General features: G+C 38.8%; 2 protein-coding genes and 1 pseudogene across 16 annotated transcripts; 2 read left to right on the plus strand and 1 right to left on the minus strand.

The window, feature by feature from the left end:
- Positions 1 to 3,084: 3,084 nt before the first annotated feature.
- LOC103697884 (Pentatricopeptide repeat (PPR-like) superfamily protein) lies at positions 3,085 to 6,003 on the plus strand. Its single transcript, XM_008779829.5, has one exon. It carries the CDS (start codon positions 3,370 to 3,372, stop codon positions 4,843 to 4,845), a length of 1,476 nt encoding a protein of 491 aa, XP_008778051.3. The 5' UTR covers positions 3,085 to 3,369; the 3' UTR covers positions 4,846 to 6,003.
- Positions 6,004 to 7,469: 1,466 nt separating this feature from the next.
- Positions 7,470 to 21,010, plus strand: LOC103696888 (transcription factor MYB3R-3-like). Of its 5 annotated transcripts, none has more exons than XR_602478.4 (10): positions 7,470 to 8,065; positions 8,218 to 8,396; positions 12,704 to 12,755; positions 13,428 to 13,485; positions 15,031 to 15,125; positions 15,226 to 15,329; positions 16,548 to 16,676; positions 17,716 to 18,905; positions 20,424 to 20,519; positions 20,606 to 21,010. XR_602478.4 is itself a non-coding variant. In XM_008778613.4 (9 exons), the coding sequence occupies exons 2-8, from the start codon at positions 8,251 to 8,253 to the stop codon at positions 18,890 to 18,892; spliced, it is 1,761 nt and encodes a 586-aa protein (XP_008776835.1). In that variant the 5' UTR covers positions 7,752 to 8,065; positions 8,218 to 8,250; the 3' UTR covers positions 18,893 to 18,905; positions 20,606 to 21,010. The 5 variants fall into 5 exon arrangements, 3 of the variants coding, with proteins under 3 accessions (XP_008776835.1, XP_026657017.1, XP_026657019.1); XR_015973219.1 differs by having other exon boundaries at positions 7,753 to 8,065; positions 15,031 to 15,133; XM_008778613.4 differs by lacking the exon at positions 20,424 to 20,519 and having other exon boundaries at positions 7,752 to 8,065.
- A 2,249-nt stretch (positions 21,011 to 23,259) lies between these two features.
- On the minus strand, positions 23,260 to 26,588 carry LOC103696914 (transcription factor AS1 pseudogene; annotated as a pseudogene). Of its 10 annotated transcripts, none has more exons than XR_015973226.1 (4): positions 26,092 to 26,445; positions 25,921 to 25,991; positions 25,756 to 25,846; positions 23,260 to 24,593 (listed from the first exon to the last, which is right to left on the minus strand). The product of XR_015973226.1 is annotated as a transcription factor AS1 pseudogene, transcript variant X7 (transcript). The 10 variants fall into 10 exon arrangements; XR_015973222.1 differs by having other exon boundaries at positions 23,260 to 24,596; XR_015973227.1 differs by having other exon boundaries at positions 23,260 to 24,596; positions 25,752 to 25,846.
- Between the last annotated feature and the right edge of the window lie 394 nt (positions 26,589 to 26,982).

Raw genomic sequence — 26,982 nt, forward strand, 5'->3', positions numbered from 1 at the left:
GTGGAGATGGTAAACCCATGAGAATCACAGAATTTAGGTGAAAGCTGACATTTCATGTTGTGCACATCATGATTTTTCGAATATGACAGGGTTTTAGTGGTCTATTGCATGCAACAGTTCAGCTAAATTGCCCCTTCTACGAAAAAGGAAGAAAAAAAAAAAAGAAGAAGCTTTACTACCTCAGACTGGGGGGATATAGCAAATTTATAAGCCTCTGTTTCCTCACAGCAGACGCATGCCGCTTCTTCCATGATTATTTGAGCAACAAATAACTGGACATCCATCTCTGTGATTGCAAGGAAACCAACAGAAGGATTGCTAAAATTTTGGTTTTTGTTTCCTTTCCAAACAATACTATCTTTAGTAAGCACTCGAGGAAATAATTAAAGAAAGAAGCACTGAGTTCGGTTAATTCGACAACAAATACTCCAGCCACACAATCATGACTATCAATAAGAAGAATTTACTTTCCAAATGAAACAGTTATTTTGAACAAGAATCAAGTGTTTGGTGGTTGTCTCTCATATAAGTTATTCTTTGTTGATTTCTCAGTCTTTCATAACTGTAACCATAATTGTTGAGCTTCATCCAAAAAATCCAACTACTGGGGTTCAGTTTTGTCAATCCTTGTTGACAAAATAGTTACTAAGAATAATTCATTGTAAGACAGATGATGATGTTGGTTCTCGCAGTATTGTACAACAATGTTAATTACAAGGTCTTATGAACTGTAGACGAAAGTATTAGTGCTTCACATTCTCAACACTGCTTCATTTGAGCTCGTTTCATCAAAGAGGCCTGCAAGTTCATTTTATTCTAGCCACCAAGATGAGGAAACTGACCTGTGCCATGCTTATCAAGCTTTGACTGGAGGTGGCACATTTGTCTCCAGGCACAGATCGAATTCAGTTACATAAACTCAGATTTCTTGCAACAATAAGACATCAAAAATGTCCAATTATTTTTGTCATCAGTAGTTACTTCTTTAATTGACAATTTATCACCAAAGAATCATCAGTCCGTGGGAACCTGAACATCTCGCCAGGCAACGTCTTATGAAGCAAATGCTAATTGGACAGATTAGCATTCCAATCTTATATGAAGATAGGTGAGCAATGTAATAATTAAAGTTCATATTTACCCTGAGTTGCTTCAGAAGGATCACAACCAATCAAGGAAAGATATTATATTTTCTGCCTTCTTTTTCAGTTAATAAATCTTCTGCCTTCTTGTCTCCAATGCAAATAATGGACATGGTAGTCCTAAAATGTGTATTTGTTTTGGTGTTGTAGTTTGCTAAGAGGGTTGTCTTCTTGGCAGCTGCCTCCAAAAAAGAAAAGAATTCCACTTCTGGAGAGGCAATGGAAACTGAGAAGCTTCAAGATCACTCATACCCCTCCCTCACTTTGTAGCATGCGCTTTAATACACTTCCAAGGCAAGGGAGACTGCAGTACATTCAGCTTCTACTAAACTACCCTCCATCTCCAAAATCTTATTATTTGTTTAGATTTTAACCATAAGCTACCATCTGCCTTGCATTGCTAAGTAGTCACTTACCAAGCAACTGCACTTCCTTCTCCAACCACTCAAAGTCTCCAAACCTCCTTAAATTTGTATTCTCCTTCACCAAACAACTTTTGCCTAATTCACACTTGGAGAAAGTATTTTAGGAGATTCTTTATTCTAACAATCGTAAATGGATGGCTCCCAAGCGAAGACTACAAAGGGCCAACTATTGAAAATGATCCATTTTCTAGTGGGGCACGATGCCAAAAGCTGAGAAAAATCTGGGCAATCATGGTTGCTTCTCTTCCCCCTGGATGTGTGGTCATTCTTTCATTAAATGCCATTTATCATGATTATGGTTATTCTTCACCTAAGGAGAAGTCACCTTACTCTATAAAATGTCATTTTTCAGTTTTTTACGTCTATTGGATCCCAAATCAAAATGAATATCCCAAATTTCTCAAGAAGATGCTTAAATGCAATTTTTTCAAATAATTTCATGTCCAGATGGGGAATTTGGACAAAAATATAGTCTAGAGCAAGAAATTGTGGTTCCTCATAGTATCAATGACGAGAGAGAGAGAGAGAGAGAGAGAGCGGGCGAGAAGAGAAAGACAGCGAGCGAGCGACAGAGAGAGAGAGAGAGAGAGAGAGAGAGAGAGAGAGAGAGAGAGAGAGAGAGATGAATGGAAAATCATTTCTGTAGCTTAAGAGATTGATTGTGATGAGCTGAAGACCTTTGTAAGCAGTTGCAAGTATTGATTCATCAATGAGGCACTAGCCCAACATACTTTTTTAATGGACCAACACTATGAATGATTTCTCTCAGCAAAGCACCATTATGCTCATAAGCACGAGCTCCTTAATTTCAGGAACCATGCAAATTTTCCACCACGTCCAGTTTGAAATATGATTCTATGCTTCTTAAACAACCCATGTTCCACTGTCAAGGAACAATGTGAGAACTAAGGGAATACATTCTTGATCCTAGGCTCATTATTCCTCCCATTTAGAAGTCACAGATTTATACAACTCTCCGTATTTACTTAAGATTACAGAAGAAGAGTATATGTCATGACGACACCATAATGTAATCCTAAGCAAGACAAATTTACATAGCAGAGCATTACCTTGTGAAGGATCAAGCTAATGTGCAACTTGCCCAGAAGCATAACATGAGATATGAGATGTATCAATTCAAATGCCATGTGCATACCATGCATGCAATATGCATGTGATAAAACCCACACATATATCCCAATGGTTGCTTTGATATATTGTTTTGTATGCATATATGCATGTAAATCCATATTCAGAAAACAACTTCAGAAGGAACCCGACAAAGGTACATGGCAAGAACTTCTATTAAAAAAGAAGCGTATGTATCCTTCTCTACTCCGACATGATTCCATTTTCAAAAAGCAAGAGAAAAAAAAAAAAGAAGAAATCTGGTATTCAGCCTAGGGTAGTTATCAAGAAGGAAAAAGAAGTCGATATATGAAACCAATGAAACCAAACAGCACTTTGAGACATTTTCTCGAACAACTTAGCTTCGTCTCAAGAAAGCCCACAGTCAGATAAGAGGTGAAGAAGAACGCACTGAGACGTCGCCGCATCCGGTGGGCGAGAAGGAAGGGAGCGACCGAGCGAGCATTCCCCGGTGGGACCCACAGACTTAACCGCGGAACACGTGTCGTATATTTTTTGGACCAGGATCCCGTCCGCTGATTCACTATAAGACGCACATCAATCGTAAAATTTGACGACATGACTGTTGTATCAAATAAATTTTGATATTAATTTAAATTTTTCCTCCGGGTCTTTAACAGAAAAGTAAAAGCCGGGGGATCCCGCGGTCGATCATGCCTCCAACCCACCACCCCTTCAATCTCATCCCGAGAATGGTGAAGACTCAACCCGACTCCACCGCTCTCATCTTCGACCTCCTCATCTCCACCTACGCCCGATCCCAAAACCCCGACCGCGCGGTCTTCTACCTCGACCGCATGCTCCGTCTCGGCCTCAACCCAAAGACCCCCACCTTCAACAACCTCCTCCACCTCCTCCTCGCCTCCCACCGCTTCCCGGAGGCCCACGTCCTCTTCCAACAAGCCCGAGGTCGGCTCCAGTTGGACAGCCACAGCTTCGGCATTATGATCCGAGGCCTCTGCAATGCTGGACAGCTCGGCGAGGCTTCGGAGCTGCTGACCCAGTTCGACGAGAGTGGCGGGCCACCCAATGTGGTCTTACATACTACTTTGATCGATGGATTCTGTAAAAATGGCGACTTGGACCAGGCAAAGAGGTTGTTTGCTAGAATGAGAGAGATTGGTTTGATTCCGAATGTGTTCACCTACACTACAATGATGAGGGGGCACTTCAGAAAGGGCCTTAGAAATGATGGGTTTCAGCTTTATGATGAGATGAAACGAGAAGGTATACCTCCCAATCTTTACACATATAATTCATTGATATCTGAACGCTGCAAAGATGGAAGCTTTAATCTTGCATTTAATCTGCTTGAGGAAATGCGTGAGAATGGAGTTTCATGTAATGTCGTGACGTTTAATGCATTAATTGGCGGGCTGTGTAAGCAGAAGAAACTGCGAGATGCTGCGAAGTTGTTCGGGAGAATTAGACGGGATGGATTGAGCCCGAGTTTGGTTACATTTAATATACTTATTGATGGGTATTGCAAAGCAGGGAAGATATCGAGTGCTTTGGATGTATTGGATCAGATGAAGGCACGCGGCTGTTCTCCGAGTATTGTTACTTATAATGTACTCATTGCTGGGTTTTCTCGGGCTGGAGATTTAGTGGGGGCTGCCAAGGCTTACAGAGAAATGAAGGAGAGGGGCTTAGCTCCTACTAAAGTAACTTATACTATTCTTGTCGATGCTTTTGCCAGAAGGAATGATATGGAGAGGGCATTTGAGATGTACCAGTCCATGGAAAGAGCTGGCTTGGAGGTTGATGTTTACACCTACGGTGTTCTGATTCGGGGGCTGTGTTCGGAAGGTAATATGAAGGATGCATGGAAGTTGTTCAAGTTGATGAGGGAGAAGGCACTGAAGCCGAGCAACGTGATCTATGACATGATGATTTATGGGTATTGTAGGGAAGGCAGCACATACCGGGCTCTCAGGTTGCTTAGGGAAATGAGGGAGAATGGTTTGGTCCCTAATTTTGCTAGCTACAGCACAAGCATTCGTGTTCTCTGCAATGAGGGGAAGTGGCAGGAAGCTGAGGTCCTGCTTAATGAGATGCTGATATGTGGACATCAACCAAGTGAGTCCATCTATAAAGTACTGTCAGATGCCAAGCTGAATTGCCCATAAACACTTCATAAGGTTTCTGATGAACAAGCAAGTGCAATCCATGTGCAGCTCATAGATTGACAGGACAGGCAAAAGGGATTCAAGTGAAAGTTGGTTGCAACATTGGCAGCAATCAGTGTGAATGACCATCGATCGCAGCATTGTCAAGTGAAAGTTGGTTGCAACATTGGCAGCAATCAGTGTGAATGACCATCGATCGCAGCATTGTTAGGTATTAGGTTGCGAGCCTTTGCTAGAGAATGCAGAATCAAGCCTTGTTAACTGATTCAGGCTCTTTCCGGTCACATGCTTCAGAATGAAATTTGATGTCTACTTGCATGCAATTAATCCATTTTAAGATGGCCAATGATACTTAATTCTGTGAAAGAAATTTGGATGCCTTTCCATGGGATGGCTGTGGAAGAATACCCAGTCAAAGTTATGGAGAAGCTGCAGTTCATCACAAGATGTTAAAGGTATCGCACACATTTCTGGATTGCAGATGTCCAATTGATTCAAGCTCTTCTCTTCATGCAATCTGCTGTCTGCTCGAATGTAATCAATCCATTTTAAGATAAAAAGTGATATATTAACTGTTGGAAGACAATATGGTTAACTTTCCATTGGATGGCTATATAATTACCCACTAAACTTTATTCAGGAGCTACATTTTGACAGCGGTGTATCGCAAAGATATCATATACATTAGTAAACTGCAGATGGTACCATATACAGGTCATGGAGAGAAGGATTGAAGTTGGTAAATTAAGTGAAGCAGAGATACTCAAGCTTTGCTGGCTTTTGAATTCGATAATTTAGCTTGGTGGATCTGGAGGTCTGACAATGCCTGAACCAACCGGTGACTAATGGATGATGCTCGAGTCTTTCTAAATGCAGAATGCGACTTTAAAGAAGGTCGATGAGGTAGCAAATAAACCAACTGTAGTGGTTTCAGTTGCTGTTGGAAACCATACTGCATCTTGAGAGATTTGCAGTCACTGTCTTGCTTGCTTCATGAAAAGCAAACTTTGATACCAAACTATTTGGTTTTTCATTCATAGGACTGGATACATGTCTCCTCATGAGTTCCAAAATGTTCGTTACAGAAGTTTTCCACACAATACCTTGTAATTACACAGGAGAAAAAACAACTAACAAGGTCATGTAGCTTCACTACAATTTCATCTACTATCACACTTTCTGGACACTTCATCTATGTTTGTAAAATTGCCCTATTAAATAAAATGAGTAGAAATGATGCAAAGTGACCGAGAGTATCACCTCCACAATGACTCATTGCCTCAAATTTCATCAGGATTATATAGAGAATAGGCCGACCAATGCTCTAGGTTATCTCATATCTGCTATTTTAGAGAGAGCTAAGTATCCTTAGGGCATGCAAATGTGGGACTGGCTTAGATGCAGGCCAAATGTTCGTCATTTCATCCCATTTGTGACATAATGTAATCCTAATTAATCAATCAGTTGTGTATCCTAAATTCCTAATTGGATCAAGATGAGGAAAAATTGTTGCCTATACTGCATGCACTACGTGGATCGATACTTCACAGTTTGCAAAATAATTGATGCTGATCTCTTTCATTTGGTAGATCACATTAAATCTGGCTTTTCAATTAAATTCCTTCATTTCCTTTTATCTAAACAATGGATACTCAAAAATGATTTAAAGGAAACATAGATGGACATAAAATCGAGAAATAAAGTGCTAAGAGAATGAAAAATTGAAAATTAAGTCCTGTACATTTGTTTAGAGAATTGGAGATAACAGATTGTTCCATATTAAGAATATAATTGTCGAAGACGCAAAATATAGAAAGTCCAATTGTTCTTCCATTAACTGCAATTTTGAATCTTAAAAAATAATTTCTCCTTATTCTATTCTGTTTACTCTCTTATTTTAGCTTCTTTTTTTTCTTTTTTCATTTTCGAACTTTGTTCCTTTAACAACCAAAGAGCTCTCAAAGAAAATTCAATTTTCAAACTTAAAAAATTTAAACCATGGAAAAAGATGAATGCCTATTTTGAAGATCAAAAGTATCCAGACACAACCTTAATTAAAACGGAATTAGTTTGACAAATGTTAGTTGCCTATTAAATATTGAATCGTTATAGTTACTATATAATTTTGTTTGAATAATTTGATCAAACTACTTGATTGGTTTACATGACTTAATTACTTATTTTGGATCAAACTCGATTCAGCTTAGTTTTGAAACCGTTAATAAATTTATGAATTCATGCCAGCCAATAAATTGGATCACTATGATATCAAAGATTACAATGAATAACTTTGCATATCTTCGTCACAATCTCTTTTATTTTAGTACAACCATATTCATATAACAGCAAGAATAAAGATATGACGTCAGGTCTGGGCCGTCCAAATCCTAGACCCCAACCATATCCTCCAGCTAACGGCATGACACTAAACGGATCTGGGCCGTCCAAATCCCACCAAGCTCCTTCGATTAGTTTGCTGACTCCCCTTCCGGACGTATATCTAACGAGCCACATTTAATCTATCAACTCTGCCAATTAAATCGCGACCATCAAAACCCCAGAGCCTCTCAATTATCTCCAGTTAGTGAAAACTTAAAAGGAAACTCTGACAAACCCCGATCCTTGAAAACGTTCCATTAAAACCCTGGCTCGGGATCCGATAGCCCACGTAAACCCGGGAGCGATCCGACGGCCCCCAGCCGCCCTTAGCCCTCGCTATAAAGGGAGAGGGCCGTTTGAGGTTCAAACTAGTCCGGCGACGGTAACGGGCGTCGTCACTGACCGTTACGCATTTTCCGGTTCGCTTTATCGATATCTCTGACGGCGCCGTCACTACGCCGTGACGCGGTCGCTTTCCATAGTCGTTTCTTTCCTCTAAATATTAGGCCTTTAATCTCCTTCCCCTTCTCTCCCTTTCTTTCAACGGGCGAGGTCTTTTTCTTTTTTTGAAAGGCTTCTCGGCCTGGCGAGAGCTTTCTTCGATTCGAGGGTTTCGAACCTCTCCGGCCCAACCCCCCTCGCGAGCTCTCCACGATCCCTGCTGCGCTCCCTCAGCCGAAGCTGCTCGATTCCTCGATCCTCCGTGGTTCTCTCGGCCTCTTCGGGAGGGATCTCAGTTCTTGAAGTCCCACCGACAGCGTAAATCGGTCCGCCACGGCCTCTTGATCCGTTCCCGCTACGATTCCTCCTTTTTCTTGGTCCGAAACCCTGGAAATCTGAGGTCTTGTTCCAGTTCCCATTCTTGCTGCTAATTCCTGGTGTTCTTGAATCGGGATTCGAACGTTGCAGTTCTTTCCGTTATATTGTTGTCTTTTCGTGTTGATGGGCTATTGAGAGTGATACTATGGTTCTTGGGGCGGTTTCTTGATTTAGGATGCGGAGTTGGGGAGGTGATCGGTGGAGGTGATGGCGGCTGTGAAGATAGAGCAGAGCTGTGTGGAGAACAAGCAATCAGCTGCCGCGTCGAGTTCGTCTATCTCCGAGGGAAGTTATGGGTTTTCTAGAATGTCCCCTGCTGGTTCCAGCCCGGCGACATCTTCGCCGTCACACAGGTAATGGTCGTTTGGTGAATTTAGCCGTGGACTTGATCTTTCTTGCTTCGATTTAGTGCTATACGTGTGTTCTTGATTAAGTTCATAATGTTCTCGTGTTTCTTGGATTCTTTATGAGTTTGGATTCAGAAAGCCGGAAATTTGAAGTGGTGATGTGGATGCTCAGCTGCCGTAGTCTGTAGGAAAGACTGCCTAGTTCTTTGTTGATTGTTAGGGTTGATTTCTTACTTTGCCTGTAATTACTTTTATTGCTTACGCTTCCAGGTTGGACCAATGTTTCTGCAGATTTAGAAAGTTTTTATGTCAGAACTCAGGAGTGCAGTGTATATCAATAAATGTGCACACTTGCCACGAGCTGTGACTGACATGTGATCGAAGAGGATGTGCATGCCGTAGCACAAGAAAAAACGAGTGTCTTCAGTTAGCTAAAGGGTTTAAGATTATCAACAGGAAATAGCAAAAATTACTGCCGCACATATTCTATTTAATGTTGTAGACACCTGTGCATTTGCCACTTGCTGAAACATCTTCTGTACAGCACACTCTAAAGTAGACTTCCCACTTCATGCTATGACAACACCTGTTTTGAATATAAATGTGGATCTATCACCAAGCATAGCCTCCTAAAACATTGAATCCTGAAGGCACAGTTAGAATTTCAGATCATAAATAACATGCCAATCATATTCTATTGGGACTGTCTTGATAAAAGTGAAAGCTGTGGAAGTATCCATGAGTCTTCACCTTTTTGATATGATGATACAAGGCTGAAATTATCATTATTGGAGGAAAAAAGTTTAGTTTATTTGATGAGCAACTACTATATGTGAAAAATAAAGGAAGAGCAATGATCTAATCATAAACTTAGCAGTAGCTTAAAAAAAGTTGCACAATTTTAATTATTGACCGATGTAAGCATAAGTCTTGTGGGTGAAGTAGATAAGTTGCTTAAAATATCGCATTCTTCACTCTTTAATTCTCATCTATCCCACTATATCTTCTTTTCCATTTTTCTTTTTAACCCCTACTGCCATTTTTCCCTATCAGTGCTCCACTATCAGAAATCCTACCTAACTTTCAATATGCCTCCCTTTTTTGTGACTAAATTCTAGAAGCAATTCTTAAAATGTGTTCACTGCATTGTGCCCATACTTGACCATTTTACTTAATGTAGTTTTCTGATCTTATTTTAAACACAAATTTTCATGGTCTCTAGTTTACAATTAAACATGATGGTTCATAGATTCATCAATAACTTGGGCCACCCTTTTTCAACAAGGTAACCCATTTGAACCATTGCAACACCCAGCTCATGGTCGCAAGTTATGACATATTAAGCTTTTCACATTTTGTTTTAGTATATACAATTATGGAACTTTTGTTAATGATAATCCAGTGTCTCATATATGTCACCAAATGCAACAGCTAGCTCATGCTTAACACGTCAGACTCCTCTTTGTCATGTCATAGTTATCCAAGCAAGTCAAAAAATGGTGAACTGTTTTCTCTGCAGTATTCTGAACCATAACAATCAAGTCCTCTATCATCATGATACATGTTAGCAGCCTTCATGTTAGATACAATTCAGTTTAAGATCGTCTCGTCGAACATCCTACATTCTGAGGTTTGCATACAACTCGTGTTTGTATTTATTAATGAAATCGTTATTACCTTTTGGCAGTCAATCATGACCTATTTTTGCCAAATATGAATGTTGAACTGCAATTATTCTTGGTAGTCCGCTGCCATGTAGTTTGATTCAACTATCATGTATCTAATTTAGCTCCTTCATGCTTGACCTTGGCTTCCTTCAGAATTTAAAGAATGCTAGAATCTTGACATAATTTGAGACATTTGCATTATTGCATGGATAAAGTATTAGTGAGTCAATTATGAATCTTTTCTGAGATATCCAGAAGTTCTATTGCTAATAGAATTTCATATATTTCTGCAAGTCAAAAGTCCTGTAGTTATCAAATAAGTCACCATACGGGGAGGTTCTTGAGAAGATCAAAGGTTAAAGCTACTTTGAAATAGATACTGCTGCAAGTTTATGTAGAAAAATATCCACTTATTGGAAATTAAGTTCTTGAATTGAAATTTCTCTTTAGCTAGGTTGTTGTCTACCCTTTAGATTGTAAAGCAGTTCCAGGATAAGTAAGTGATTTTCGAATTTCTAATCATCTAATGGATAGAAATTGCTACCATTTCTTCAGAGTCCAATGTGTCCAAGCTTCAGAAAAATGTTCAACAGTTAGTTAAATTTCCTACTTTAACGGCCTTTATTTTAATTTCTGATACACATAATGAAGTAATTTTTTGGATTACTTGTGTTCTACTTTAATTTTCCAACCCTCTGTGTTAGATAAGATTGCATGCTTCTGCTTTCAAAGTATACAATGCCTTCAAGATATTATTGCAAGACTAGTTATGGTTACCTTATTTACATGAATGCTAAGAAGTAGCAATTTGAGTAAAACTTTGCATGAAACTCATCACAAAAAGAAAGAAGATCTCTTTTTATGGATTAAATTCTACTCATAACCCATTTCTCAAACTAAGACTTCCCCCAGAAAAGAATAACTGAAACTTTTTATAAAATTACAGAACTCAAATTCCAAATTCCAATGGAACCTTATATAGATGCCGCTCAAACTATTTAATATCTTAATTCTAATGACTTAACTTCCCTAACCTAATTATTACATTAAGCGGGACTCTGTGGCATAAATTTTACTCAGGAATTAGATTCCAAAGCCTATAGACGGTTGATCTATATACTTAAATTCCTTAAATGAAAATCCTATTCCAGTCACACACATATCTAAAAGTGGAGGAGAATATTAAAACTTCTACCTGAAAATGGACTGCTACATGGAGAATGAAATGGATGGAAGATGATTTTTTTACACCATGTAGTCTACAAAGTCTCTCAACATGGTTGAAACTTGGATTCTTGTGGAGCTCCTTATATTGACACCTAGACTGCTTAATCCTTGGGACTTTCTTAGCTAAACCTGCAAATTTGACAGGACTTTTAACACTAATTCTGCCCAAACTAGAGCTCCTACTAACTAGAGGAATACATAAACAGACTGTATTCAAGAATTAACTTATGTGCTGAAACTAGCTGGTGACAGCGCACGTTTCCTTATATTAGATTGTTAGAAGATGGTCTTTCACAATCAGGATGTTGACACATATCACTCGGTTGTTTTATGACATCCCCCTCTCAAATTAGTGAATTGCCCTTTTTTCTCTCATTTTGCCATAGTACATGTTCAATTTCAAGTTTTCAACCCTTTAATTTTGCTCTAATTTCGCTTGCCTTTGATTCAATCTGCTAGTTCACGATTTTGCCAGATGTTTATCTGATTTGTTTTAATCGATTGTTACAAATCAGTGAGATTTCACCTGAATCCATCAAAGTTAATGTATTGCATCTATATAAACATATTATATAGGATTGGGTTGTATTAGATAGAGGGAGAGGGTATGAAAAGACTTTGTATTCACTATGAAAATCACTAGACCACAATTTCCAGTTAATTTTGTGCAAATGTCCTCTGATATCATAAATATGCATAAAATGCATCCAAAAGTTTGACAAGTGGAATATTTATGAAATGTTTCATCTATGATTAATGCTTAAAACCTACATTAACTTTTAGTTGCATGTGAAGCCAACATCAAGGGGATGGTTATTTCTCTAGCCATTAAATGCAATTAGAAAAACTGATTTCCAGTCTTTTTTGTATTAGAACCATGGCTCATAATTGTAGCTGCGACATGAGCATTGTGGTTACTGGAGGTTGAGCTCATTGCATGAAGTTATTCTGTCTCCTGGCAGAGGAGTCCTTTACTCTCTCAATTGAGCTGCGCAATCACTCCTAGCCTTTGTCAAAGAAGCTTTCAAGTGAAAAAACTTCGGGTATGAAATAAAACATGATTTTTTCTAAGGGTGGAATGCAAAATAAAGGTAATATTATAGGTTATCATCTTTTTATGAGGGATGTCATAGATAGAACAGTGAATAAGTAGATAGTTTTATTACCAATTGATTGATGCATATTTTTTTCCTTGTAGTAAAAGTACTACTTTCATGCATCTTTTGAACTTTAAGTGATCAGCTAGACTCGTTTTTGGATGTGTTTGCCTGCTTCTGATGATTATTTTTATCTTTGTTCTAATGATCATTGATTCATAATCATTTTCTGCTATTTGACACTAGAATTAAATTTCCAGTAGCAATATGGATTTTGTTACTAATTTTTCTTTTGTTGCTATTTATCTACTTTTAACTCTAGGAGGACTAGTGGCCCAATAAGGCGAGCTAAGGGTGGTTGGACACCCCAAGAGGTGAGAACTTTTATTGCAGTTCTTTCTTTCTTTTATATCTATATATCACACAACAATTATAAGCTGTCCAAGATATTGATGCTGACTTTGGAGAAGGTTTGATTGAGTTTTTATATCTTTTTCTTCTTAGTTCCACATTTACGCTTCATGACCATCAGATTATGGAGTTTTCTTTCAAATAATCTTTATTACGTGATAAGGAATTTTTTCAAAAAAAAAATAGAAAACTGAGGGGGCTACCCATCACCCAGCGGCCCAGGTGTAGCTAGGATTCGAGTCTAGGTCATTGGATACCACGGCCCAAGTACTTCACCCATGGAATAGTTGACACCTAATATGCAATAAGGAAGATTACTTATTACAAACATTATTTTTAAAAATATGTAGATACATGTGAACCTAAAAGTTGCCTCTCTGTGTATCGTGTCTTTTGAATTAGTAGAATAATTGTGGTTTCATGTTAGATATCTATATCTTAAAATTGAGTGCATTACTTTTGTCTGGCCATCTTCTGTCTCAATTTATGTCCCATGGATTAGACTTCCTGGATTTGAAGATTGTTTTGGCCATGGTACCTATGAATTTTAACTACTTGGATGTTTGATTGAAATATTTTTCTATAATTCTCATGATTACATATTATCAATTGTGCTAACCTCTAACATGCCACAGGACGAGACATTAAGGAAAGCAGTTGAAGCTTACAAGGGAAGATGTTGGAAGAAAATAGGTTTCCACCTATCTGTTCTCTCGTTCATACTTTTTGTTTATGACCTCATAGAAACCAATCTAAACACCAATATTACATTTATTTGTCCTAGTATGTTGTCTTAGTAAGTTTGTGCAATTATATATAATTTGACAGAGGTGATTTTGGTTATGCCTTTTATTTTAAAGGAAGCAGAAAACGGGACGGGACTTTTGCATTTTAACTTAAACTGAAGAAGAGAAAGGATTTATATAGGAAGGTCTATGTAAAAATAGAGAAAGGTCTATATAAAAATACAGATTATAAAGCTGTATACTTATATAGGACTAAGAAATCTTAAAAATATATTTCAGCTAGCCTTTTTGGGTGAGGTCCTGGGGGATTACAATTTTTGTATCGTACCGACACACAGCATGGTATAGCTTACTGGTCATCTAATTGATATGCCATATTCTTTTTTTTATTATTTTTTATTTTTTGTTTTCAATTACTATTTTAATTATTGTGGTTGTTTAATTTAGGATCTTGACATTGTTGTGATGTCTTTTTTGTCACCAAATGGGCATGAAGTATAATTAATATATCAAATAGATTTAAAGTACAAAATATGTACAAACATCTAAAATTTTGTGGAGCGCCTGTCCCTTGTAGATATTGGGATCACGGTCATAGTCCTAAGTCTAGGTTAACTCCAACTTTCCAAATAAGCTGTCCTGTATCTTTGCATCTTATAACCTGTGCCTGCTAGATAGCCACCATGATATTGGTTCTCTGTCTGATATTGGATTGGCCATCAAAGGTTGCGGCATTGAAATCCAGCTAATAAGTTGCTGGAGGCTGTGGAGGGTAGTGGCCACTTGCTATGATACCTTGGATAAAGGATATCTATGCGGATCATACATTGACTGTGGAATACGATTTGGTGTATGACTTGGATCCAGATACATCCAGAAATCCTAATCCACACGCAAGGACATTTGCAGCAGCAATGTTGTCTCGAATGACCTTGAGGAGCCGTCTTTTCTATGCAATTGTATTTTCATGGACTCTACTAGGTCGTGCAACGTGGTCTCTATTCTGTGTGGCATGATTGAACTAGAACTCATTGGTGTATCAAAGATCCTAGGATTGTGAGTTATATGTAGCTATGCCATGTCCACCACTACCTCCGTGGCCACTAGATACATCGTTGCTCGAACTATCATCATCATCTTTGGCATCACAAAATGATCTGGGCAACTGGTCATCTGAGGGCGTGCTATTTTCTGACTTAAAGCAGGCTCTTCATCCACTCTCTCCAATAGAACTGTAGTTTCTTTTCTATTTTTGCAAACCTAAGAATTTACCTTCTTTTCTCGGATGCTCTTGCCTATCTGGTTATTAGCTAAAAATATTTGAATAAAGTGCATGATTAGTCATTAAAAATCTGAGGAGCTTTATCTGACTGTAAAGATATAATATTTTTTTAGTATTTGAAACCAACTTCTTGATATTTTAACTTTTTTCGAATGAAATTTTTTTGAGAATTTGGTTTGATTTTCTTATTGTTTGTATGTGCCTGTGCAGCTGAGTTTTTTCCTGATAGAACAGAAGTTCAATGTCTGCATCGGTGGCAAAAGGTTCTCAATCCTGAACTAATCAAAGGTCCATGGACTCTGGAGGTTTGATGGTGACCGACTACCCAGTTCAGTCACAGTTTTAGCAAATCAATACTGCAAAATAAATCATTTTTTTCTTTCCCATTGCTCCTTTGCTTTGCAGGAAGATGAAAAAATTATTAATCTTGTACAGAAGTATGGGCCAACAAAATGGTCTGTTATAGCAAAATCTCTGCCTGGCCGCATTGGAAAACAATGTCGGGAGAGGTACTTTCTGAATATGCAGTTTTAGTAATAATTAACAAACCACTCTTAATATTAGCTCTGTAAATGTTTCCTTGAGACAGTCCATTTACTGTTCCCTGCTAGCAAGCTCTATCATGCAATGTGCAGAGTAACTATAACCAGGCTTTAGGAAAGATAGTGGAATGAATCCCATAAATGTTACAGTTTACTGGGTATTACAATCACTGGACAAATAGTTGCAAATTGCTGGCGGGTTCCAACACTTTGACCAATAGGAGGTTCTTATATTTATTTTTGAGAAGAAGATTTCAATACTATCCATCTCCTTATCAAAATAATCAGGAGGGAGGGCCTACAAAGGGAACCTAATTAAATGATCATGTATTGTTTATGTCAAACTTTTTGTTTTTATCTAACTCCTTGTTTAATATGTTTTTCCATTTGCCACTATAATTTTTTTTTAAGATTTTGTGTTTCCTCCATGAGGTAAATGAAACTGCAAGATATGTTTATTCTTGTGCTGATTTTTGGCTGTGATTTTAGATGGTAATCAATGTTAACTAGAAATTTTTGCACATATTATTATATTGTCAATAATAGAGAAGAATAAGGAATTCCTCAAATGGGTAGCTTAAGGCCTTACAGAATGGTCTAAGACTAGAAGCTTATAGATCAACTATCTACAAGATTACATATTATAGTGTGAATTTGGGATGTCCACAAGGCAGTGTTGTGGTAAGAGATGCTTGTGGGCTGTATCCTTATTTTAAGTGTGAGACCTTATAGGAACACTGGTAGACTTGGTTTGCTATAATGCCCTTGTATTTGATTTCAGGCAAGGTGACTAACTCATGATAAGTTATGAGTTCACTTAGATAAAATTTGCATCTTTTGAAGAGTAGGCTCCACCTTTTTCCTTTGTTTTCATCATTATTATTTGATGTCTGAACTGTTAAGGAGCATACTTTAAGGGCTTATCACCTCCTGGTAACGAGTTCTAGAAATTTGTTTGCATTACTCTGCAAGTATCTTCTCTTTATTTTCAAAATGAGGGAAACATTGACTTTTAATTGCCCATTTTCTTTTGGAAATGAGAGCCCAGATCTTTAGGTCCTTAAAATAATTGATATAAAAAATTAAGTTCCTTACAGTTGTAAATTGCTCCAATTGGCATCATAAGATTATCTGTCTTTATCATGTTCAGTTTGCTAATTCATTGGGTCTTTAACATTTTATTAGGTGGCATAATCATCTGAATCCTTTGATAAAAAAAGATGCTTGGACAGTAGAGGAGGAGCTCACTCTTATGAATGCTCACCGCATACATGGAAATAAATGGGCAGAAATTGCAAAACTTTTATCTGGAAGGTATTGATTCTCTTGGAATATTATCCTTTGGATGATTTTTCTATCCGGATAATTTTTTCCCTTAAAGTAACAGAGTCTTCATGTGCTGTTTAGTTTGCTTCTTTAACTCTTAGTCATGACTCGAATATTATACTAAAAATCTTTTCAACTAAACCTACAAGGGAATTTTACAAAAAATTAACATATCAATTGAGTGAAGTAGGTGGATTTGTCTTTCATTTGGGTTGATGTGGAAATTAGCATATGCAACTTTTATTATTTATTTTTTTTTAAATTTTGAGTGGATATAATACCTCTCCACGTGGATAAACATTGTCAGTTCCTTTGTTTCAATTTGGTTTGTGGTCACCAAACTTCCCTTAGATTTGCGGAGCTCTCAAGTTCTTTTATGCTTGATCTATTATTTGCAATAAACCTTGTTTGCATTTATTGATATATGTGTAACTGAAATGGGAGCTAGATCGACTTTTTCACTGTAGCATGTATTTTATTAACTGCTCGGTATAACTATCAGAGAATTCATTGTAGTATTATACTACCATTAAGAGGAATGAAAAGAACGAATTTCTTCATGTTGAAATGTGATAGAGATTTGTTTGTTCTCAAGGATTCTCTTTGTTTGATATTTGAAGTTTAAATAGTTATGTTTTTTCATTGGAGTATCAAATTTTCGCCAGATGCTTAGGATTGCTGTTTATGTTCCACCAGTTTGATGCAAGACTTGTTCATACCATATTTTTCTTTGGTAACCATTTGTTTGAATTTTATTATTGCCGGGGTACTCTGTCCATGTCATTCTGGCTTCTCTTTCCCTGTTTCCTTCTGCTTCTTAAATTTGAAGTTGTATAATCCTATAGAATGTGATCACAATTTTATAGAAAGTTAACTGCTCATCTTTGCTGGATGGTTTGAGGCTGTCTCAGTTGTTCACAATAATGTTATTATTTTGTGCATCACCTGGATGTTTATGGCTAGCACTTATCCATTGGTGTTTATCTGATCTATGCTTTTTTCCTTTTCTTTTTCTTTGTGTGTGTAGGACTGATAACTCAATAAAGAACCACTGGAATAGTTCATTAAAGAAAAAGTTAGATTTCTACTTGGCAACTGGTAAACTTCCACCAGTTCCAAAACCTGGTGAGCATAGTGGTTCGAAAGATATAGGGAACCCAACTAGTGGACATTTGAATAAAGGGTCAGATACAAGTACCAAAGCTTTATCAGAAATTGCTGGTTCCACACATTCTCTCCTGCCTTCTGAATCATGTAAGTTGGAAGAGCATGGGGAGTGGTTGGGGCCCTCAACCATACAAATTTCTTCTTCAGAAACTTTTACAGGTGTGCCAATAAGAGAACTTAATAGTTCTGCTGTTGCATGCCAAGCACAGGCCATGCAAGTGGATAATATCTCCAATGGATCTGATCCAGGAGAAAGGTTCTGGAATGATAGCAACACTGGCGAAAGTGATAAAGATAACAAGATACCTGGGATAACTCTGCCCTCTGAACTTTCCTCTACATTTGGTTCTCTCTGTTATGAGCCACCTCAGTTAGAAGATCTTGATGTTTCTGTAGATTCTACTCTTTTAAACACACATGATGTTAATCAGCAGTCATACAGCTTAGGGATGGTTACATCCCCTCCTGACTATTTCACCCCACCCTTTGTGAGTGGAAAGAGTTCAAGCCAGCATAGTGCTGAATCCATATTAAAGAATGCAGCTAGGAGCTTCCCTAATACTCCCTCTATTTTACGAAGAAGAAAAAGGGAAGCAAATACACATCTTCCACCTGATAGAACTGTGCAAACAGATCAGATAAGAATCCAGGACAGCTCTTGTACTCCTATAGAAGGAAAATCTGGAATTGACCAACAGCCCTCCAAGTTTTCGAATTTGTTGTGTACAAGTCCATGTGATGATGGTAGAATTGTGCCATATAATGGTAAGACCTTCAATGTTTCTCCTCCATATCGGTTGAGGTCCAAAAGAACGTCAATTATCAAATCTGTGGAGAAGAAGCTTGATTTTACATCAAGGGAGGACAATATTGATGGTAATGCGAAATCTCTGAGCTTGGCTATCAATAGCAGTTCTCATAGTGCCGATTGCAACTGCAACCTTCCAAGCATGCAGGGGAGGAAACTGAGTGAATGTCCAGTCGGATTGGAAATCTTGGCCAATGACTCAACCCTCATACAACCAAGTTTGGCATGACCTAAGCACAAACGTAAGTATGAACTTTGATTAAATTAATGAATGCATATTAGTTGGTATACTCTGTTATCTGTGGACATCCTAAAATGCATTATACAGTTATTTTCCCTTTTAATATTTTTTTTTTTAAAAAAAAATCCCATCTCATTTGTGAGCAAATCAGTCCCTTTCGATGCCCAAATTCTTAATTCAGCTTTACAAGCTTGGTAACTTGTGTTGTAGTCATTTCATAATTTCATAGGCATAGACTATATTCTAATTTCACTTTAATTATTTGAATCCATATTAGGTTAGTCTCGATACTAATACCTTATTAAATCATTCCATGGAAGTTGTTATTGATAAACATTTAAGGAATATTGTTATATACGTACGTATGTTTGTGTATGTATGCAACTACGGAGGCCTGCATGGATGCATGCATGTTGAATCTATTTGAGTTCAGCTTTTAGGAAAGAATTTGGTGCATCCGGTGTACAAAAAAAACTAAGTGCCTGTTTGGATAATTGAGCTGAAAATTCTATATGATTTACAGGTTGGGCTAGTACAACCAGCAAGATCATAGGATTATAGGCTGGGCTAGGGGCATATTTGTAAATCCCCAGGAATAGCTTTGGAGACATGGGTTGGCCTGAATCCCATGTCTCCAAAGCTATTCCTGGGGATTTACGAATATGGGCCCAACATAGCCTGTAATCCTATGATCTTGCTGGTTGTACTAGCCCAACCCGCAAATCCTATAGAATTTTCAGCCCAATCATCTCAATCATCCAAATAGGCCCTAAATGTATATATTCATAATCTGCCAATTTGCTAACCTTGATAACTGGCACAAAGCTTTTAGCTGTAATAATAATTATGTACTTAGCCAATTTTAAGTTGACATCATAGTTTGTTGTATTGGACCGTACCACCCAATAGCATACCATATTGTATTGGTGGGGTACCAAGATTGGGTATGCCCTGTACTAAGTATCAATACTGAGCTATGCACCCTACGGACACTCGGTATGGGGTATACCAGTTGGATACAGATACAAATGCAACTAAGACTGCAAACCTTGCTTGAGATATCTAAGAAGCTTATAACTTTATAATAAATTCTCTTGTATTACATAAATTGCATGTGTTTTTTACAACTATGTTTCTGTATGATAATTAACTCATCAGATATGTGTTTGTTATAGTGGTGTAAGTGATGGGTGAGACAGATACCACTTAATTGTGTTTCATTGTTGACCAAAGGCTGCTTGAAATCTGCAAAGTTTAACTTGAATATTTGAAAGCTTATAAGATTCTTTTTGCATATATTACATGCATGTAATCATGTATCAGGGTGGTGAATGGGGACAGACGCATCTCTTCATTGATATGGCTTTTTAAATAACAGTTTAACACATGGCAGGCATTTACTTGTTAATGGCTTTAATGTTTGCTGAGTTGGGTTTTAAAACATCCAACCACATGATTAGCAGGATACCACAATCTATTCAAATGTTGATTTGTGTATCTCAAAATTTTCCTATTGCAGGCTCAACGTCCTTTTAGTTCCCTCCTGATTATCACTTTCTTCCTCCATATCAGCTGAAAGGAGAGCTACTAGCTCTCCGGCAACTCTGGATTTGAAGTTTGGAGTCCTATTTGCTTCTGTTCTATGACCATATTGTGGTTATGAATTGACTGTTGATTATATTCTGTTGTCTGTTGATGTAGGTTTCTAGTTCTGCATTGATCCAGAAGGACTGAAGACTTGAGATGTCTTCATCACCGCAAACATAGCTCCAAACTAGAAATTTTGAGAACTCCTGTTGCCCAAGGACACTTTGGACAAAACCAGTCTCTGCATCATACACCGAGGAGTGAGAAAACCAAGAAAGCTTGCACGTTCCATGTTGACTGTATGGATGATAGCTCTCATGTTGCATGTAATTTTTTAGTACAGAACCGGTATCCAGATAAAGTCAAGATGGTTTGGATGTTAGAAAAGGCATCACTTGTAGATAAACATTCTCAAAGGATAAGTTGCTTTAGAAACCTGTAGTTGAATAAGAGCTTCAGCTAGAAGAATTATGTACCTCAACTTGAAATGCCAAGAATCAGCTCTATATTTCACTATTACCATTGTTGTTAATGATCGGCAAAATGAGATGCAAAGAAAAATTCTGTAGGCACTTCTAATTTCTGCACCGACTGTAATAGTAATAAGCTCAGCTTGTTTTAAGAATTGTATCATTATAATGGGGGGCACTGTTGTATCAAAATAAAAATGTCTAGATTCCTTTAGCTTTCAGATATTCTGAAAGGTAAAAAATACTAAAATAACAAAAGTTATCAACATAAAATTATAAATACAAGCAAATCAAAGAGGCATAAGAGTAGGAGCATGCTAGGAATGACAACTTTTTGCAGTAAAAAAAAAAAAAAAGAAATAAAATGTGAAGGAGAAAAAGAAAATGAAATTTTGAAACCAAGGTTTCCATGGAAAGAAGGAAATATGCCTCGAGGCTCAACATGCAGCAAAGCTTCAAGGTTTAACTGTTTAGATCGGAAGGAAGAGCAAACATCTTTTCGTAATTCAATTTTCCAATCAAAACATCTTGATCCATTTATGATGTCATATAGGAAAATAAAGCCTGAGTGATCAAAATGCGTATACCTGTAGTCTATATTTTTAAATTTTAATTACCTAGGCTATTTTTAGGGATCCAAACAACCTATGAATGCTTAATTCAGGCAATTGGAAGGTAATCACTTAAAAAATTGGACGACTTTGATGAGAATAAAGAGCCTCCTTACTTTTCACAAGGGAATAATTCAATAGGATTTACATGGTTTTTTGAGAATAAATATGATTTACATGGTTCAGAAAATATTCCATGCATAAGTCTAACTATTGAATTCTAAAAATATACAAGAAACACAACTTTTCTACATCTAACCCTTCAACCTAGCCATATCATCCATCTTTTACCAATACTTTGACTAATAGAATTTAGCTATCTAGCATTTCATAACAACCCTTAGATTTATATCCCTGATTAAATCCTGACATTTAAAAAAGTCATCTCTATAAATATCCCCTATTCTTTCCAAAATCCAAGATAGAAAATAGTGACAAACCATCAAGTATAGGAGAGATTCTATCATAATTTCCACTTGAAATACCATCCTTCATCCTCAAACCATGCTTTCTTCTACTTCCATCCAGTCTCCAAAATCCTACCTCTCATTCTTGCTTAATCTCTTGCAATCAAGAATAGAGTATCAACAAGGGTATTGGGCACTACATCTCTCTCCTCTTCCTCTCTCCTTTTTTTTTTTCCTTGCGTTCTTCATTTCATCTTGCATAAAGCCATCGTCTAGAGATAGAAGTCTTATTTCATCTTGCATAATTTGGTTAATCATGACTGGCTTTTCTTTTCTGCTTGTTGTGATTGATTCATAGAAGGTAGGAATCCGAGTAGAAATTAATATGTATCAACAAATTTTGGGGAAAAACTATAAACTCAGAAGAAAACAGGAAACTCCAAAATATCAGAAACTCCACAAGATTTTGATCGCTTTGATGGGAAATCTACATCCGAGCAACAGATTGCTCCCTCTGAGGAGACTGCCTCCTATAACACTTACTTATATACCTCCATACATGATTAAACAGCATAAAACCCCATGACATGCAACAGTTTATCATTCAGAGCCAAATTTGTCAAACCCTTTCTTGTCTGCTCAAAAGATCATCCTAATCTTCATCGAGCGAGCAAGTTGACAAAAATAAGATCTAATATCATAGTTTTTACTTAATCCTTCAACAATTCCCCAACTGCCATAAAACCAAAAACATAATAATAGGAAGAGGATTATTATGCCATTGTTTTTTTTTGTCCTTTCTAAATGTTTCATTGTATTAATTGCAACAAATGAAGCCAAGGTAATCATAATATCATATATAACCGATAACAGATCCATTTTGAACAGCTGCAGCAAATGCACGATGGAAGAGATCCATTCTCGTTCCTCTTGTTGTTCTTTTTACATAACTGTAAGTGGTGGAAAGCTTTTTCAGCAGGGAGCCAGGACCATTACAGCAATATAAACAGATCAAAGGAACAGGATGTACATTCCGTGCATTTATCAGAGACAGACCATTTCCATGGAGTAGGAGCTTTGTTTTTCGAGCTCTTTCCTCATAACTGTCTCCCAATCACAATACCATGCAACCTCTACAGCCAGATCTCTCATCTATATGGAGGTGGATTCTGTCTTCCAACTTCTGTCAAAGTTCTTCAAGGAAACCAGCTTGCTAGGCGCCGCTAGCAGCCCAACCTCAGAGATCACATACAATAAAAGGATAATTGAATGGAACAAGATTGAACCATTGAAAGATAACCTTACTGTACTTCAAAATAGTTTGAGATATAAGGGCAAGACAAAGCATGGCTGTTTTTTCTTTGTTCCATTGACAAAACTAAGAACAATATCATACTGATTGGTCTAGACCACAACAATACATTAATTCATCAACTAGTGCTCAGTTCTATAAAGAGAAGAGAACGATCACACAAGGAAGACTTGGAGAGACCCCAAATGCCTTCCTCCTACCATGATTTCACCTCACCGACCATTGATCTCGGTCCCCGACCATTGACGACAGCCCATCTGGTCAAGAAACTTGGTCAGCCGCACGTGCTTCGCAGCCCACTGCTCCGCTAGTTTCTGTTCCTTGGCTTCAGCATCCCTCCTCAATCCTAGAAGCTGCTCCTTGTACTCTGCTTCAATCCTCTCCAGCGCCAGCTGCTGCTCCTCCCGAAGCGCCCTCACCTTGGCCTCAATCTCCTCCATCTTCTCCCTCCTCTTGCAAGCCTTCTCCGACTCCAGCTGCAGCTCGACCCTCTTCAGCCTCCATGCCGCTTCCTTCTTGTGCACCGCCCAAGCTCGATGCCCTTCTTCCAGCTCCCTGCAGCACTCTAACAGCTCGGAGACCACCTGACCCCCGACCGAAGGAACTCCTGGTACGATGTTCTGCTGCGAACCGGCCAAGCCCTTGCTGTTATCTGCTCCTCGATCTGTTTGAAGCCAGGGCATCGAAGCAGGAGGCGCGGCGGAAGGCGAGAGAGTGAGAGCGACAGAAGGCGAGGACGGTCTGTGGGAGCTGTTGGAGTTGGAAAGCCATGGAGGAAGCAATGGTGCGGCCATGAGCAACGGGGTGATCCGGCGCTCTTTAACCAGCTTCTCTGCAAAGTTCTCGAGGATCCGATCGTAGTTTCCCTGCTCGAACGCGCCCACAGCAGGCTTGCTGCTCTCTCTCTGCTCCCTCTGCTGCTTCTCCTTGAAGACTTCCCACCACTTGCCAAGCCTCTTGGCGGTGCGGCCCGGGACCTCGGCAGCAATCCTCTTCCACTTGTTACCGTGCTTGGCCTGGAGCTTGATCACAAGGCGCTGCTCCTCCTCGGTTAGAGAGCCCTTCTTGATCCCAGGCTTAAGGTAGTTCTTCCACCTCTCCAAGCAGGATTTCGCATCCCTGTTGAGAGGCACATTCATTCGCTGCGACACAAGGTTCCACTCCCGGGCTCCATACTGCTTCACGTATGCGCACAGAACTGCATCCTCTTCAGCTCTCCAGCGCTGCCTCTCCTTCATTTGCGGTGGCCACCACCCATCCCCTCAAATTCCTCATAGCCAGAGTATATTCACCTGATAACAGCTGCTGCAAGAATCCTAATGCTTCAGAAACAAAACGGGTTGATAGAGACAAATCATCCAGATATTTACAACCATGAAATACTAGCAATATATATATATATATATATAGATAGAGAGAGAGAGAGAGAGAGAGAGAGAGAGAGAGAGAGAGATTAGGCTAAATAGATGAGGAATTTTCGATTGTTGGGAAGCAGTTGTTGCTTTCAATATCTGTCTATTAGAGACCACATCCATTGGAAAAATTTGAAGATCCGAAGGGCTTCGAGGACTTGATTTCAGACCACCCACAGTCACATGATCAGTCGATTACACCAGGTAGCGAGCGTCATGGAAACAGTAACAACAACTGCTGAATAATGAAACATGTATATCAACACTTCCGCACAGTGTTGAATAGTTTTATAGAGAACCAAATCGTTAAGCAAGGGATTGTGATGGCTTCCTGTCTGTACGAAACATGGCAATACAGCGAAGATGAAGAGATGGATGCGGACAAGTATTCAGAAATGGCTCTCTCCGACGTGCAACATGGTTATATGATTATTTAGCAAAATGGAAACAGGGATTAACACATATTTTGCTTAGCAGGAACGCAGCATGCGTCCAAAGAAATGCTTATCTACGGAAACGGCCCAACATCACCAATGGTTATATATATTATTATGTATAAACATGTAATAATAGTTCAGTAGACAGAGAGAGAGAGAGAGAGCGCTATTTGTGGGAAAAAGCAAGCATGTATCACAAAACAGTCACACAACTTGCTGTGGTACTAAACTTTTCTCCTTCCCATCTTAATATTAGCTGGTGGATCTGTCATCAAGAACAGAGATTTGCAAGATTTTTATATGAGCATCAACATCAGATTAAGCTAACTTAACAACAACAACACAAGATCCGTATCCCATGAAGACTTAAAATAAATCAGGATCCGCGGGTCCACTCGGTCCAATCCGACAATCATTTTTTTTATTAAATTGCCGGAATAAAGGAATAAGCAACACGACATGGATCCGTGGTGGATCCAAGAGAGATACGGGAGCAAGTTTTAGTTGACAGGAAATATTGTTATATTACAAGCTAAATTTCTCGCGGTGAAAGCAACCTTAGAAAGCTAGAAAAGTGGTTCAGAACTATGCAAAAAAAGTACTCCACATACATACATGGCGAAGACATGAACCAGTTTAGCCCAAGACTCCATGCTTCTCCATCCTCGTGAGCTTGATCATTTCCAAATTCTCGAAAAGACACGAACTGGTGCAGTTAAATTACATTAAAGTACAAAGCAGAACAAAGAGAGAAAACAGAGCACCAGGTAAACTTCCTACATTCAACCACCGCACGCTCGCTCCCGCGGTATCACCCCGAACCATTTGCATAAGAGGGCAGAGGTTCGATTCTAGTTGGAGACAGACCGCGAGGGGACAGAGTAGAACTTAGGGATTAGCCCCTTCCTAACCCAACAAAAAAGAAAGGAGGGGCGGGGGGAGAAAACTTACCACATTCTTTTCCCAAGGATTTGATTGATTTGATGTTGTCTTTAAAATAAATGATAGATAACCACAAGTAAAACGGCGAGAGAGAGAGAGAGAGAGAGAGAGAGAGAGATCTCTTACGGCTGCAAAAATTTCCGGCGCCGTCTTCCTTCAAATCCAGAGGCCAAGAAGGAGGAGCAAAGGGCGAAAAGTAACGAGAGATGGGAAGCTTAGAGAGATGATGATGAGAGGGAATAGTAGAAAGGCGAAGAGAGGAAAGGGAAAGGGGAGAATGGGAGCGGGTAAGAAGGAGGGAAGGGAAGGGAGAGAGGGCCCCTGACAGCAGCGCAAAGGAAGGGCACGCCAAGGGAAAAGAGGAAGGGTTGCGGGTAGGGTGGGGGACGACTCGGTAACTCGGACAAGACTTGGGAATGTGCTGACGTCATCCTGGGGAACACGAGGAAGAGCCAGCCTCATCCCTTTCCCATCAAGATCCAATAGATATTTCCAGAAACAAAAACAAAAAAAACAACACGCACACACGCATAAATTCCTCCGTTACGTCTTTTCGTGGTAACCAGGGATGGGTGGGCGGGAGAATGCTGGAAAAAGCGAATCCCTTGCCCGACCTGGACACCGGCCACCGTTCTTCGATGACGTGGCTCGTTCCTGCTCGCACAGTCCTACCGGGGTCCATATTTCAACCAATCAGCTAATAACACGTTGTAAAGATAGCTGCTTGCTGCCTGCGACTAGACAGCTGATGCGTCCGCCTTGGCATAACGGTAAAGCTGGCGATCCCAGACGATATTTTAGAATAAGATTTACGGGGGCGGGGGAGGAACAGGAGAAGAAAAAAAACAGAGGAGGGGGGAAAGTGGGGTAAGTTAACCGGAGGGGATGGTCCGCGGGGAT

The sequence above is a fragment of the Phoenix dactylifera genome, chromosome 14, assembly GCF_051530095.1.
Source record: "Phoenix dactylifera cultivar Ajwa chromosome 14, Ajwa_hap1_PhDact_Kaust_v1.1, whole genome shotgun sequence".
Lineage (NCBI taxonomy): Eukaryota > Viridiplantae > Streptophyta > Magnoliopsida > Arecales > Arecaceae > Phoenix > Phoenix dactylifera.

Bases quoted from the DNA above. Each gene is read 5' to 3' on its own strand.
- LOC103697884 (XM_008779829.5), top strand. From the start codon at position 3,370: ATGCCTCCAACCCACCACCCCTTCAATCTCATCCCGAGAATGGTGAAG.
- LOC103696888 (XM_008778613.4), top strand. From the start codon at position 8,251: ATGGCGGCTGTGAAGATAGAGCAGAGCTGTGTGGAGAACAAGCAATCA. The intron at 12,756-13,427 runs GTGAGAACTTTT...AACATGCCACAG, and splicing joins GTGGTTGGACACCCCAAGAG to GACGAGACATTAAGGAAAGC. The intron at 16,677-17,715 runs GTATTGATTCTC...TTGTGTGTGTAG, and splicing joins GCAAAACTTTTATCTGGAAG to GACTGATAACTCAATAAAGA.